At 45.9% G+C, this 15496-nt stretch overlaps 2 protein-coding genes across 4 annotated transcripts in view; one reads left to right on the plus strand and one right to left on the minus strand.

Moving 5' to 3' along the window:
• The window catches only part of LOC135198691 (E3 ubiquitin-protein ligase TRAIP-like), a gene marked incomplete at its 5' end in the record, with an annotated part of 425152 nt that overhangs the window by 353060 nt on the left and 56596 nt on the right, over window positions 1-15496 (minus strand).
• Window positions 1-15496, plus strand: part of LOC135198844 (E3 ubiquitin-protein ligase TRAIP-like) — a 65591-nt gene that overhangs the window by 43931 nt on the left and 6164 nt on the right. Inside the window, exons 8-9 of the mRNA XM_064226814.1 lie at window positions 4610-4727; window positions 5580-5678. Coding sequence (XP_064082884.1) covers window positions 4610-4727; window positions 5580-5678 — 217 coding nt within the window. The remainder of the gene's footprint in view (window positions 1-4609; window positions 4728-5579; window positions 5679-15496) is intronic.

A 15496-nucleotide genomic window follows, 5' to 3' on the forward strand; every position in this document is an offset into this window, starting at 1 on the left:
ATATTTAGCGTTTTTCTGTTTCGCTTAAATATACCAGCTTGAGAGTCTCTTTTTGTTCAAAAATAACGGACCTATTTCTTCGTAGAATAGGGTAGCTGGCTGGCCCAGACATAAGTTTAAGAGACGAGTTCTGTAAGCTGCTGGCTGCTGCTGTGTCTGACTGTCCAAGTTCCAACCGAGCCAGTAACAGATCGTGCGCGGTCATGCACGGTAGGTTACGTCTCTCTCTCCTGCGGATTGACTGACTAACCGTATCTCTGTGCTGGCGGTTACGTCTCTCCTGCGGTATTGACTGACTAACTGTATCTCTGTCCTACAATCACGGACTTAGCCTAAGAGTTGAGGGTGGGGATTTCTTACGGTGAATGAATAAACGTTGCATTAGTTTTTTGCCTTACTATGTTCAACAGAGTTTTATCTCTTATCCTTTCGGTGCTCGTTACCCGGTGCAAAACCGGTATAGAACTACGAGTCTACCGCAACATTGCCACTTTTATATGCTCTCCTGCTTAGGCAAAGCGCAGCCTTATAGGGAAGTAAGCATACTCGGGGTAGGGAATGGATGAGCTTGCGGGGACCATTTCCTTCCTGAAGAAGTTTGTTTCCCCGAATAGACTGCAATTCAGACCACAGTTTTTTACTACCGGGTGAAACTGGAAATATTATTCAAGATCTAGGAATTATTCTGAACATCTCTCAGTGCGTCATGATAGAAAGAAGGTGCCGGACATCTGGATAGTGTTTCAGATGTCCTGGATCTTAATCTGAAAGAAGTAAATGCAATTCGGGTCGTCCCTCCAGTCCTCGAAACGAGTTTTTGGAACCAGTGGTCCACATCAACTGATATTCCACAGCTCTCTCATATCTTAAGAAGTATCTTCTCTCGGTCGGTCCCCCTGCTCGAGTTTACGAGAAAGAGCCTATTATAACAACAGGCGTTGATGTAACGATCATCTAGAGGTTCGTTACAGGATTGCAAAAGTCCGTACGAATCGTCTCGATAGATTACTAACATGCTAGGTATTTTTTAATTAAGTGGTGTTCTTTTTATGGTTGTCTGAGAGGGTTATTTCCTCTTCAGTATGTGAAGTGTAATGTGTTTACGTTAGCTTTGTGTGTGGTTCAGGTGGTCTAACTTATCCTAGCATGAATTGCCCCTGGTAAGAGAGGGCTAGGGTTTCCTGTCAACAAATTGGTCCACTCCAGTTGTCAGAACCCATTGTTGTTAGCTTTCTCAAAAACAAACAGGTCCACATCCTAGTTGAGAGCTACTAAAGGTTTAGCAGGCTAAGAGGCAGGACCTACGAAGTCCCTAGCCTTCCTAGCAGGTAAGGAACTTAATAAATAATTTAAAAAATTAGTTAATTTTTGAATTATGACGATATTGCTGTCTGTGACCCACCTCCAAATGTGTCAATCAGCTATATATATACCTGCCAGGTAAGTGTCATGCATAAAATGATATTGTTATGATACAATAAAGTTTATGCATACTTACCTGGCAGGTATATATAATTAAAAGGTTCCCACCCTCCTCCCCTCAGGAGACAGGGTTTCAGAGAAAATCTGAGGAAAACGGGAATAGTTCCAAGTACCATCGCCACTGGGAACGTGGGGGAGATCACCTGAACTACCAGTGGTCTAGCGGTTTGCCGAGAGTTTTGAAAATTCTGCCAGTGCGAACAGACAACAGAGAATGTTGTTTTAACAGATTTGCATCTGTCAAAACAACAAAGACCTTCACGATCATTGAGGTCTGTGGAATCTCGATTCTAGCTCACCATCTACTTTTTGTCTCGCCTGTTTTTCTCGGAGTCAGACACTCGTGCGAGATCAGGCGACATATAGTACCCTGAGTTTCTTATTGACGAAGTCGATTGCGGACGACGTTGGGTTTGCGTTGATACACCCCCAAGGTTTGCTTAGATTGAATCGCCCCAGTGCAGTCCAGACACTCATCCTTCAGCTAAGAATAGTGCCTTTTGGTCTTCAGGGTACAGCCTTGCTGTCCTTGATTCGTCTGACTGGTCAACTGTCGTTCACCTGCTACTTTAGTACAGACTGTGCATTTCCGGATCGAAGCTTTCAATATGGAACTTAGACGTAGTTCTGAAGTTCTTGATGTCAAAGCATTCGAACCTCTCCTGCCCCCTGTTAACTTCTTGTATGTGATCAGGAAGGCCTTCTTCTAACCACCCTAGATACGACAAAGATTGGGTTAGTGAGATTTTAAGCCATCGTCACAAGTTTTGGCTTTAGAGAACACCAAGGAGGTGTGCTCTCTAAGCCTTTCGTTTATGGCCTAAGAATGGAAACCCTTTTTGTCCTTGGCCAGGATCTTGAAGCAAGGATGGGCACAAGTTAGTGGGCAGGAGCCAGAGAAGAGTACCTGTGCCCTGTCAGTCTCTCAAGTTTTATCTACTTAAAATCAAGAAAGTCGAGAAGTCAGTCGGGCAATCTGCAGTGTTCCGAAAAAGACCAGACTTGCCCATATCGAAGTACACCCTGGTTTTTTTATGGTTTTAGGGTTAAGGAGTTCTTTCAAAAAAAAAAAAAAAAAAGCTCCTTCATTGTGTTTGGCACAAGATTTGAAATCTTTTTTATCTGAATGCTCACGAGGTGAGGGCGCGGCCTCGGAAGCATTTCAACAGAGCATGGCACTCAGCAACATCCTGAGTACCATATTTTAGCGAAGCAACTCTGGGTTCACTTCACACTCCCTGTGAGATGTGAATGGCATATGAGATCTGCTGCTCGCTAGGGCCATACGTGTCTGCAGACACAATCTTGGGGGCAAGAAGTACTACTCATCCTATCCTGTAGAAAATGGTTAGGAAGAAGCTCTTAATTTTAGTTGTGGAGTCGCTGACAACGACGACTTCTTAACTCTGAAGCCTTAGTTAACACACATTAACTTTGGCTAGGTTGGTCAGTGGTTGATATCTATAATTATATATATATATTTATTTTACTTCTTAGCCCTCATGGTATGGTCAATATGGTCTAGTTCACATTGTGGTCACGCCCCGTTGACAGATCATCTGGAGTGCACCAGCTTTTATAGGTCTCTACCGTCGCTGGCAACTCTAGTAAAGCAGAAGCAGACTTGGTGACAGTAATCACGAAGTCGGCTATGCTAACAGGTGGAACCAAGATGTAAATCATCTGCATGCATTTGTGTCCCAAAATCCTTCTATTCTGTCCTTTCCCACCTCCAACGGTGGGGTTCAACTATATATATATATCTGACAGGTAAGTTCATGAGCAAAATGATATTGTTATGATACAATAAAGTTTGTTCATACTTAACTGCAGATATATATATATTTCAAGTACCCCCCACCCACCTCCCCTCAGGGGACAGTGGAAATAAAAATTATGAATAGAAAATGGGAGGGAATGGTTCCTGATCCCACCCGCCTCCCAGCGGCGGGAATGGGTACTAACCACCTGGCCGACCACTGCGTTTGTCGGAAGTTTTTTTAAATTCTGTCGGACTTCAGAAAATATACAGCTATATATATACCTGCCAGGTAAGTATGCATAAAACTTTATTGTATCATAACAATATCATTTTTTTATTTGATGTGTTGTTCTGATCACTTCCTGTATAGTGTTAATTTATTTTTATTGCTGTAGTCAAAACTGTTTTAGTTCTATCAATTTGCCCCAATGATAGTGGTTGTAATCTTTCGTGCATCATTGCCATCATTCAGTAAAGGAGGAACAATCACATTGAAAATTATGCAGGACAGTAAGACCCATAAAAATATTAGTGTTGGAGCAATATTGGTAAAAACTGTAATAAAGAGATCTTTTTGGAAAGTCCCGTTTGCATCTTCAGAGAGAATAGAATGAATACAAAGTCATGTTAGCACCTCAGTGGCGTCATCGGTATGGTCTTGACCTGCCACCTCGGTGGCCACGAATTCCGTTCTCGGGCATGCCATCGAGGTGTTAGAGATGTGTGTTTCTGGTGATAGAAGTTCATTCTCGATGAGGTTCGGAAGTCACATGAAGCCATTGGTCCTGTCGCTGAATAACCACTGGTTCCATGCAATGTAAAAACACCATACAAGCAATAAAACAAATTTGTTTCAGACTGCTGTTTATGCATGGTTGATAGACCATCTGGTTACAAAACATTCCATTAAAGAATAATGGGCTGAATGGATTATCACAGGTGTCTCATAGATAATTGTTGCTATTCTGCCCAAATAACCATTCCCTCTAGATGGTCTGTTTGCCATATGAATAAACACTAATTGAAATTCGTTTTTGTGTTCATTCCATTTGCTCTTGAGATTGAAACTGGAATTTCAAGAAAGCCATCCTCATTACATTTTACTGGTCATCTTGTATAATAGTTGTTCTCAGAATGCATTTATGAATATAGTGTGTTATTACATATGTAAATATATACACTATTCTGCTTAAGAGTTCACCTCCTTTTAACAATTGGTATGTCAGATTTTGATTTGTTGCATCACAACTTCATAAGTCTTGTATATTCTTAGTGCATACTGCATTTTATAAGTTATTAGGCCTATATATGTCTTTGGATTGCAACAGAAAACTTTCATAAACATTTTCATTCACTTTTATCCAGAGTAGAACTGAACAAGTCAACAAGCTAATGCAGGAAGATGCACTCTCATTAGAAAAGGAAAATAGAAGTCTGAAGAAGAAAGTCGATGCTCTACAGAAAGCTGTAATATCACCATCAGGTAATGTTTCACTCATTTTTTATTTTTTAATACAATGGAGATTAAACAATTGCAGTTGGGTCTCCCTTTGTATTATACAGTCTCCCAAACAGTCAATCTGTTACCCTTGACAACTTGGTTTGAGCCCTTTGATTGAAAAACTTCCTATATCTGTCAATTCAGAGACATGTTAGTCCCTGCACTTATTTTTTTCAGTAGTCAAAAATTATAATTTCATACATTCAACTTCCCTGTCAGATATATACTTAGCTATCGACTCCGTCGTCCCTGACAGAAATTCAAATTTCGCGGCACTCGCTACAGGTAGGTCAGGTGATCTACCGCCCTGCTCTGGGTGGCAGGACTAGGAACCATTCCGTTTTCTATCAGATTTTCTCTGTCGCCGGTGGTGTCAACATTGTTGTTACTACCTCCTGACTGGAATTCTTTTTTCAACGCTTTAGATCTTCTTTCGACCGATTTTTTGGTGACGTACTTGGATCGTTGTTTGGCATTCGCTATTGTGGAACAGTTTTTGGATTTGGCTTTGGATTTTTCTTGGATATGTCTGACTCTAGTGTTGGTTTCAGAGTGTGTGTGAATGAGGGCTGTAAGGTGAGGATTCCGAAGGCTTTGGTAGATCCTCATACTGCATGCAGTGGATGTAGAAGTTGTGAGTGTCTTTAGAGAACACATGTAATGAGTGTGAAAGATTGAGTGCTGAGGAATGGAAGACACTAACTTCTTACTTGAAGAAGTTAGAGAAGGATAGAGAGAGGAAGGTGGCTTACAAAAGCTGTAGTATATCTAGATCTCATGAACCCCTGTTTAGTTCTGTAGCTGCTTCTTCTTATAATTATTCTCCTTTATCAGGCCGATCACAGGTTGCTAATCCCTCTGATTCGGCGGCTGAAATTGCAGAACTCAAAGCTTCCCTTCAAAAAATGCAGGAAAAAATGGCAGCATTGGAAGGTAAGCAAAGTGAAGGTGATTTTTCAAGTGATATAAGTGTCCCCAGTGTAGTGGAGGGGGCGTCTGGTCGTCGTCTGCGATGCTCCCAGGCCTACACCACTTCCAAGCTCCCTGGCCCAGAGGAGAAGGAAAGTCGAAAGCCGTACGGAGGTTGTGGAGAATCCCCAACGATCAGGCGTCCCTTCGGCAGAATCTGTTACAACTAAGACTGCCAGGGATCGCTACAGAAAAAGCGTCCTACGAGAGTGCTTTTTCGTCATCAGGTTTCGCCTTCACCGAAAGAGGATGGAAAGATTCGAAGCTTTCCCCGTCCGCTGAAGAGGAACTGGTAAGAGCCTGAATTAAACTCAAACCCCCAAAACGAGCGCTTCTCTGAAGAAGAAGCGCCTTCGGTAGTAAAGAGAGCTAGAGAGGAGTTAACTCCCTGGGCGGTAAGGGAGTCTCTAGCTCCTTCCAGATCTCCCTCTCCTGCTTTGGATGAAGAAGAGTCCTCTACCAGGAAGATTTTGATAAATATGCAGGAACAACTAGCGTCTTTGGTAGGATTCCTTTCCAAGGAGCCTTCTCGCAGAAAGGACGATAAGCTTCCTGTAAAAAGATCTAGACACCGATCGCCTGTCAGGCGCAATGAGCCTTCCAGGGGAGTTGTCGCACAGGCGGCCATCTCTGGGGGGAGCGAAGCACCAGGCAGGCGAGAAGTGGAAAAGGAAGAAACTTCCTGCCAAGCGCCTGGCGCCAGCCAGAAGCCAGGCGCAAAGTAGGCGCCAGAGAACACCTGATGGTGAGTATGACTTTGAAGTACTCTCAGAAAGAGAGGTGTCTTCCAGGCGCAAAGAGCCTGATTATTCTCAAGATCGTTCGAGGCCCAGAACACCAATCAAGTGCCAGGCTCCAGCTAGAGTAGAGGAAGCGCCTGCTAGGAGCGAAGCGCCTGCCAGGCGCCAGGAGTATTCCGAGCGCGATGTGCCTGCCAGGCGCCAGGAGTATTCCGAGCATGATGCGCCTGCCAGGCGCCAGGAGTATTCCGAGCGAGATGCGCCTGCTAAGCGCCAGGTGCATACTATACAAGAAGATCCTGACAAGCGCCAGGAGTCATTCAGGCGCCAGGCGCAAATTATCCAAGACTCTCCTAAGGATAGGCGGAGGGAGGAAATAGCCCTTAGTCCCTCGCCTGTTAGAAGTTCTTCTTCTATGGAAAGGAAGAAGTCAAAGGAGGAGACAGACGAAAGAAGGGAGCTTTCTCCTTCCGATCCTCTCAACTTAGAGGACCTTTCGGAAGACGAGGTAACGAATAAAGAAGGGCTTTCAAATTATAAAGTTCTTTCTTCTCTCCTTCTAGAAGAGTATGGAGATTCGTTGACTCCAGCTGCTCCTCCTCCTCAGCGCTCTCTTTTTTCGAGCACGAAATCACACAAGTCTTCGTCCTTCCTTAAAATGAAACCGGCCATATCCATGAAGAGGGCCCTACAGTCGCTAGATTCCTGGATCAAGACGAAAAAGGAACTAGGAAGGACAGTATTTTGTATGCCTCCTGCCAAACTAACTGGTATAAGAGGCATATGGTATGAGACGGGAGAGAATATGGGATTGTCTCTGCCCACTTCGGCCGAATTGGACTTCTCGAGTCTCGTAGACTCCTCGAGGAGACACGCCTTGAACTCGGCCAGAGCAACATGGGGTCTTTCGGAGATGGACCATCTCCTCAAGGGACTTTTCCACACCTTGGAAGTATTTAATTTCCTGGATTGGTCCCTTGGGGTTTTGGCTAAAAGTCCCAGGAAACGGAACATCTAACCCCGAAGCTTGCATAGTATCCTGACATGCATAGACAAAGCTGTTTCAGGATGGGTCGGCAGAGGTCTCCTCCTTTCTTTGGTGCAGGAATGCTAAAAAAAGAGGGCGGTTTTATAGTGCTTACCTCACTAAGGCCGTCTCTCCTTCGCAGAGGTCCGCCTTGTTGTTCGCTCCTCTCTCAGAGCATTTATTCCCTTCTCAGTTGGTGAAGGACATTGCACATTCACTAACTGAGAAGGCGACTCAAGATCTCCTCAGGCAGTCTTCAAGGAAGAATAGGCCTGTGGCCAATAAGGAAAAGAAAGGTGCTCGTCCAACGCAGCAGCAGCCCTTTCGAGGAGGCCCTCCAGCTAGATCGATTTCCAGAAGAAAGACCACAGAAAGAATAGGAAGTATCCTTCCTTCCGGCCCTTTAAGAAGGGGAAATAAGAGAACGATCCTCCAACACCTGTAGGGGCCAGGTTACAAGATTTTGCGGAAGCCTGGGAAAAAACAAACATAGGAACCGACACTTTGGTCCATGTTGATCATCAAGAAGGGATATTATATTCCATTCAAGGACAGCCCTCCCCTCCCCTGACATCAACACCAGAGGGACTGTCCGCCAAAGATACAAGGACCCTGTACTGATGGATACTCTTCGTCAAATGGTAGAACTGATGTGGGACAAAAGAGCAATCGAGCTGGTACTGGATCACAACTCCCAGGGTTTTACAATCGCTTGTTTCTAGTGGCGAAAGTTTTTGGGGGGTGGTGGACCAGTACTGGATGTAAGTGCGCTGAACAGATTCGTGGAAAAACAAAAGTTTCAGCATGGAAACGTCTGCTTCAGTCCTTGCAGCCCTTCGCCAAGGAGATTAGATGGCGTCCCTAGATCTTCAGACTCCTGTTTCCACATTCCCGATTCATCCATTCGTCGAGGTGAACGTACCTTCGTTTCATGATGGAGGGAAGATCTATCAAGTTCAGGGCTCTGTGTTTCGGCCTGTCCACGGTCTCCTCAAGTCTTCACAGGACATGATAAGAATGTAGCAAGACATCTTCATTTGATGATGAATAAAACGTCTCCCTATACTGGACGACTGGCTCATCAGGGCCAGGTCTCAAAAAAAACAGTTTTTATACATTCAACTTCCCTGCCAGATATATACTTAGACTATAGACTCCGTCGTCTCCGACAGAATTTCAAATTTCGTTTGCGGCACACGCTACCGGTTAGGTCAGGTATCTCACCGCCCTGCCCTGGGTGGCAGGACTAGGAACCATTCCCGGTTTTCTAATCATTAAATTCTTCTGTCGCCCGGGCCATCAACATTGTTGTTGGTTCCTCTCGATTGGTTTTTTGTTTTTCTTTTTCACCGGCAATTGATCTTCTTGACCGACTTTTGGTGGACGTATCTGGATTGTTGGATTGGCATATGGCTTTTACGCTTTTGTGGACTGTTTTGTGGACTTGATTTTGGATTTTTCTTTAAAAATGTCTGACTCTGGAATGGTTTGTGAGACGTTGTGTGAATGTAGGCTGTAAGGTGAGGTTCCAAATTTGCCGAAAGCTTCGGTAGACCCTCACACGGTATGCAAGGGTTTGCAGGGAGTATGAATGTTCTTTTACTAATACTTGTCAAGGAATGTGAGAATTTGAGTGAAGACGAATGGAAGAATCTAACTAATTATTTAAAAAAGTTAGAGATGAGAAGAGTGAGGAAGGCTTCTTATAGAAGTTTGAGTAGTTGCTAGATCTGAACTAATTCCTAGCTTGGGATCTTCCCCAAGGGTAAGTATTGCTACTACTTCTCCTTCCATTGCAGCCCCTTCACCTATGCAGAACCTGTAGATTCAGCGAAAGTAACTGGCGGATCTAAAAGCAGCCTTCAAGTTGATGGAAAACAAAATGGCTGCCATACAAGGTAAGGCTAGTGATTATTCAGTGGACAGTGATATGAGTGTCCCCAGTGTAGTGGAGGGGGGCATCTGGTCGGCTCAGCAACGCTCCTAGGTCTAGACCTCTTCCAAGCTCACATGCCCAGAGGAGAAGGAATGTCGAAACCGAAAGGAGGTTGTGGAGAATCCCCACCGATCAGGTGTCCCCTTCGGCGGTTTCTGTGACACCCCAGACTGCCAAGGATCGCTATTGTAAAAGCGTCCTGCGTGAGTGTTTTTTCGTCGTCGGGATCTTCATCTCCGAGACGTGATTGGAGGGATTCTGATCGATCTCGGCCACTCAAGAGGAGTTGGAAGGCTCCGGATATTGATTCGAGCCCAGAAAACTTCCCTGAGAGTCTCCTTCGGGAGTAGAAGAAGGCAAGAAGAGCCATTCTTTCAACCAGAGTGAGAAGGAGGCAGGAGGTGGAGGCTATGGACTCCTCCCCTCCTCCTTCCCCTCCTCCCGAAGAGGATAAAGAGGAGGTTACGAAGAGATTCATGATGGCGATGCAAGAGCAGATCTCGTCTTTTGTAGGAGTTCTGTCAAGGAACCTCCTAGAAGGAAAGACTCTTCCCTTCCGATCAAAAGATCCTCCAGGCGTATGGAGGTATCTGCCGCCAGGATCGATACTCCTACTCGAGGTGAGGTGTCCTGTACGAACCTGGATGAACCTTTCAGACGTCTGGCACCGGCCAGGAGTTGAGGAGTCACCCAGGAGGCAGGAGCCAAGAGCCAGGATGAGGAGTCAACCAGGAGGCAGGAGCCAAGAGCCAGGAGTGTGTGAGGCAGGAGGTCAGGAGTCAGGAGTCAGGAGTCAGGAGTCAGGAGTCAGGAGTCAGGAGTCAGGAGTCGGAGTCAGTCAGGAGTGATCAGGAGTCGGAGCGGAGCATGGAGGCAGGAGTCAGGAGTCAGGAGTCAGGAGCAGGAGGCAGGAGTCAGGACAGGAGGCAGGAGTCGAGAGGCCAGGAGCCAGTTCAGGAGCCAGGAGGCAGGAGGAGGCAGGAGCAAGTCCGGAGGTCAGGAGGCAGGAGTCAGGAGCCAGGAGGCAGAGTCAGGAGGCAAGAGTCAGGAGGTGAGTCAAGAGCCACAGGAGGCAGGAGTCGAGACTGTCGTTCGCCTGGAATTTATGACTCTTCTCCAAATAGGAGTTCCTCTCCTTCAACGATGGTGGAGGTTCTTGGAAGGACTCTCCCTCCAAACGTGAACTTTCTCCTTCTTCTGACGAGGAGTTAGAAGAATTGTCTGATGACGAACCGCCTGCAATGAGGGACTCTCGACTTATAAAGGTCTTAGCCTCATTATTGCTGCAATAGATTTGAGACTCTCTTAGTCCGCGGCTCCTCCTTCGCCTCGTTTCTCTCTTTTCGAGCTCGGCTACGGCAAAATCTCGGCCTTTCTGAAAATGAAGCCTGCAATTTCAATGAAGAAGGCACTCCATTCTTTAGATTCTTGGATGGACAAGAAGAGGAGTTAGGAAAGACGTATTCTGCATGCCTCCTTCCAAACTACATGGAAAGAGAGGTATTTGGTATGGAACAGGAGAGACTATGGGTCTTTCTCTGCCCGCCTCTGCAGATGCGGACTTTTCCAATTTAGTGGAGGCCTCTAGACGTCACTCCTTAGGATCGGTCAGAGCGACGTGGAACACTTCGGAGTTGAACCACTTTCTAAAGGACTTTTTTGTCACTTTAGAGTGTTCAACTTTCTGGATTGGTCACTCGGAGTTCTGGCCAACAAGTCTAAAGATCCGGAGTTTCTTAAGAACCCAGAGATTCTCCATAGCGTCCTGTCTTGCATGACAAGGCAGTACAGGACGGTTCGGGAGAAGTGGCGTCCCTTTTTGGTGCTGGTCTCCTGAAAAAGAGATCAGTTTAGGATCCCTTTTATCAAAAGTGGGGTTTTTCTCCGAGCCAGAGGACTGCTTTATTGTTCGCCCCTCTATCGGATCATCTGTTTCCTTCTCAGTTTAGTGAAGGATATATCTCGCTCGCTAACTGAGAAGGCGACACAAGACCTACTAAACACACGTCCAAGAAAGGACGCCCTGTAGTATCGGCGATTAAGAAGGACTCTCGTCCTCCTCAGCAGCCCTTTCGTGGAGGTTACAGCGGCTCGTCCCCCTGCCAGAAAGAAGAGCTCTGACAAGAGAGGAAGGTCTTCCTTTAGGCCTTTCAAAAGATCCAAATGACTTGTTACTCCTTCAAGCACCAGTGGGAGCCAGACTCCTGAACTTTGCAGGAGTATGGGCAAAAAGGGGAGCCGACCCTTGGTCAGTGTCGGTCCTAAAGAAGGGATATGTAATCCCCTTCAAGAACAGCCCTCCCCTAACATCTACGCCTCGGGAACTATCAGCGAGGTACAGAGACCCTGTAATGAGAAAACTCTCCTACAAATGGTGGAACAAATGTGGGAAAAGGAGGCCATCGACTTGTGCAGGATCCACACTCCCCAGGATTTTACAATCGCCTTTTTTCTAGTACCAAAGGCATCGGGGGGTGGAGACCAGTTCTGGACGTAAGCGCTCTGAATCGCTATGTTCAGAAAAAGAAGTTTCGCATGGAAACGTCCGCTTCAGTAATGTCGGCTCTTCGTCCAGGAGATTGGATGGTCTCTCTGGACTTGCAAGACGCATATTTCCACGTTCCAATTCACCATTTGTCAAAGAAATATCGTCGTTTTGTAATAGGAGACATTTTTATTTTTCAATTCAGGGCTCTGTGCTTCGGTCTGTCTACAGCTCCGCAAGTATTCACCAACCTGATGGCGAATGTGGCAAGATGGCTTCACCTAGAGGGAATAAACATCTCCCTCTACTTGGACGACTGGCTGATCAGGGCCAAGTCGGAGATTCAGTGCTTGGAGGACTTATCAGTAACAAGGAACATGATAGATTCGCTGGGATTGCTCGTCAACCTCGAGAAGTCACAGCTGATCCCCAGCCACAACTTGGTCTATCTGGGATTCAGATGGATTCTCGGGGTTTTCGAGTATAATCCTTCGCGAGAAAGAATCACTCGAGGTTTGTCGAGAATCTCGAGCTTCTTAGAGAGAAGAACAGTTCAGCGAGGGATTATCTGAGCCTTTTAGGACCCTGTCCTCACTAGAAAAGTTCTTCTCTCTGGGGAGGCTTCACCTTCGCCCTCTTCAGTTTTTCCTGAAAGAGGTGTGGAGTTGGAAGACGGGACAACTCTCGACATCTTCCAACTTCCACAAGAGGTAAGAGATCATTTGAGTGAAGTGGTGGATCCCTCCTCTTCAAAAGAACGAGGGCGTATCGCTTGCCCTGCAGAACCCAGACCAAGTGTTATATACCGACGCTTCGGAGTCGGGATGGGGAGCGACGCTAGGAGCAAGGGAGGTGTCAGGCACCTGGACAAAGGAACAGGTGTCCTGGCACATCAATTGCAAGGAACTAGTGGCCATACACCTAGCCTTAAAATTCTTCGAAGAGATAGTCAGAGGCGGGGTGATACAGATAAACTCGGACAACACCACGGCTCTGGCTTACATACGCAAGCAAGGAGGCACGCACTCTTTCTCCTCTATCAGTTAACAAGACACCTGTTAACCTGGACGGAAGAAAGAGCATAACTCTCCTCACAAGGTTTGTTCAAGGGATCAAGAATGTGAGAGCGGACAGACTGAGCAGGAGGAATCAGGTCCTCCCACAGAATGGACTCTACACGAAGAAGTGTGTCGAAGTCTTTGGTCCCTGTGGGGAGACCTCACATTGACCTGTTTGCGACGTTCCTCTCCAAAAGAATAGAGATATTTTGCTCTCTAGTGGAAGATCCGAGAGCCTTCGCAATAGACGCGTTTCTCCTGGATTGGTCGGGTGTGGACGCATACGCCTTTCCCCCGTTCAAGATCCTGGGGGAAGTGCTCAGGAAGTTCGTAGCTTCGAAGAGCACGAAGTTGACGCTAATAGCCCCATTTTGGCCAGCCCAGGAATGGTTCACGGAGTACTGGAGTGGATAGTGGACTTCCCCAGATCGCTTCCAAACAGACCAGATCTACTCAGACAACCCCACTTCGAGAGGTTTCATCACAACCTCCCAGGTCTCGCTCTGACTGCCTTTCGACTATCGAAAGACTGTTTCAGAGCGAGGGGCTTTTCTCGCAAGGCTGCGGGCTCTATCGCTAGAGCCCGCAGGGCTTCGACGAGAAGAGTATACCAATCTAAGTGGGAAGTCTTTAGGAGTGGTGTAAGGGTCAGAAACTGTCCTCCTCCAGTACCTCTATAGTGAATATTGCCGATTTCCTCCTCTTTCTGAGAGAGGAATCACACCTATCTGTCTCAACAATAAAGGGATACAGGAGCATGCTGTCTTCAGTATTTAGGAATCGAGGCCTAGACATTGCAAGCAACAAAGATCTACACGATCTAATTTAGATCTTTTGAGACTTCAAAGGCAGCTACTCCTAGAACACCTAGTTGGAATCTAGACGTGGTCCTGAAATTCCTTTCATCGGATAAATTCGAGCCTTTACATCTGCTTCCTTCCGTGACGTCACTAGGAAATGCTTGTTGTCCTGGTGGCTCTCGCTACAGCCAAGAGGACGAGCGAATTGCACGCTCTGGATTCCACGGTGGGGTTCAAAGGAGATGCTGCCATCTGTTCTTTCCAGACAATGTTTCTGGCAAAGAACTAAAACCCGTCAAAACCGTGGCCCAGAAGTTTTGAGGTAAAAGGCCTATCTAACCTCGTAGGCAGAGAGATAGAGATGTCTCTCTGTCCAGTGAGAGCTCTTAAATTATTATTTAGAGAGAGAGACAGATGGAGCTTTGTCAACAAGGTCTTTGGTGTGCGGTGAAGAACCCCAAAGACTCATGTCCAAGAACGCCTTGGCTTTCTTTGTGAGAAGCGTTATTACGGATGCTCAGAAGACTGCTCGGAGGAATCCTTCGGTCTTCTAAAGGTCAAGACCCATGAGGTGAGGGCAGTAGCAACGTCTTTGGCGTTCCAAAAGAATATGTCTCTAAAAAATATCATTGAGACTACATATTGGAGGTGCAATTCAGTGTTTGCATCTCATTATCTGAAGGATGTGAGAGTGACCTATGAGAAGTGCTTCTCGCTAGGTCCTTTTGTATCAGCAGATACAGTGCTGGGTCTTGGAGCAAAGACTGATCCTTAATATTGTGTTTTTTATCGTACATAAACCCTCTTGTCAGATATGTGCTTGGTTTTCTATTAGCAGCTCACTGATGTCGCACGGGACATAGTGTCATTGCTGGTAGGGGATCAAGGGTATGTATGGCTAGTAGGGGAGTACAAAATTTTTTTTGTATATTTTGTAATGAAAGTGTAATTATGTTTCGAGTTTTTTGGTTGTTTGTAAGGAGTTCGGGGATAACTCCTTACAATCTTAGAACTAACATGGATGTTAGGATCAGGTGATCGGGATCGGTTTTGTGCTCCTTGAACAAGGTGTATTGTCATGTTAGTGGAATAGCACCCAATGACAAAGGCCTTTAGGCTCTGCCGAGTAAGTGGATAAGACCCCATTGGCAGACCCACAAGAACTAGCCATAGATCAATATCTCGCTGAGGCTCTTGAGGCTAAGCAGACTCCAAGGCAGTAGCCGCGAAGTCTTCAGCCTAATAAGGTAGGAACCAAGGTTTATTAATACCTACAACATATGTTGTTTACCTGTCTATTTCAGTAGTTAGCTGTCTCTTAACCCACCACCAATGGGTGCTAATCAGCTAAGTATATATCTGCAGGGAAGTTGAATGTATAAAAATGATATTGTCATGTTACAATAAAGTTTTATACATACTTACCTGACAGATATATACGATTAATGGCCCACCCAGCCTCCCCGCAGGAGACAGGTGGAAGAGAAGAATTCTGATTAGAAAACGGGAATGGTTCCTAGTCCTGCCACCCAGGGCAGGGCGGTAGATCACCTGACCTACCGGTAGCGTGTGCCGCGAAATTTGAAATTCTGTCGGAGACGACGGAGTCTATAGCTAAGTATATATCTGTCAGGTAAGTATGTATAAAACTTTATTGTAACATGACAATATCATGTTTGGAGGACCTTTCAACGACTTTAGAACTAACAAAGTCATTAGGATTGATCGTAAACATC

Source organism: Macrobrachium nipponense, chromosome 22, assembly GCF_015104395.2.
Source record: "Macrobrachium nipponense isolate FS-2020 chromosome 22, ASM1510439v2, whole genome shotgun sequence".
In the NCBI taxonomy this organism is placed as follows: domain Eukaryota; kingdom Metazoa; phylum Arthropoda; class Malacostraca; order Decapoda; family Palaemonidae; genus Macrobrachium; species Macrobrachium nipponense.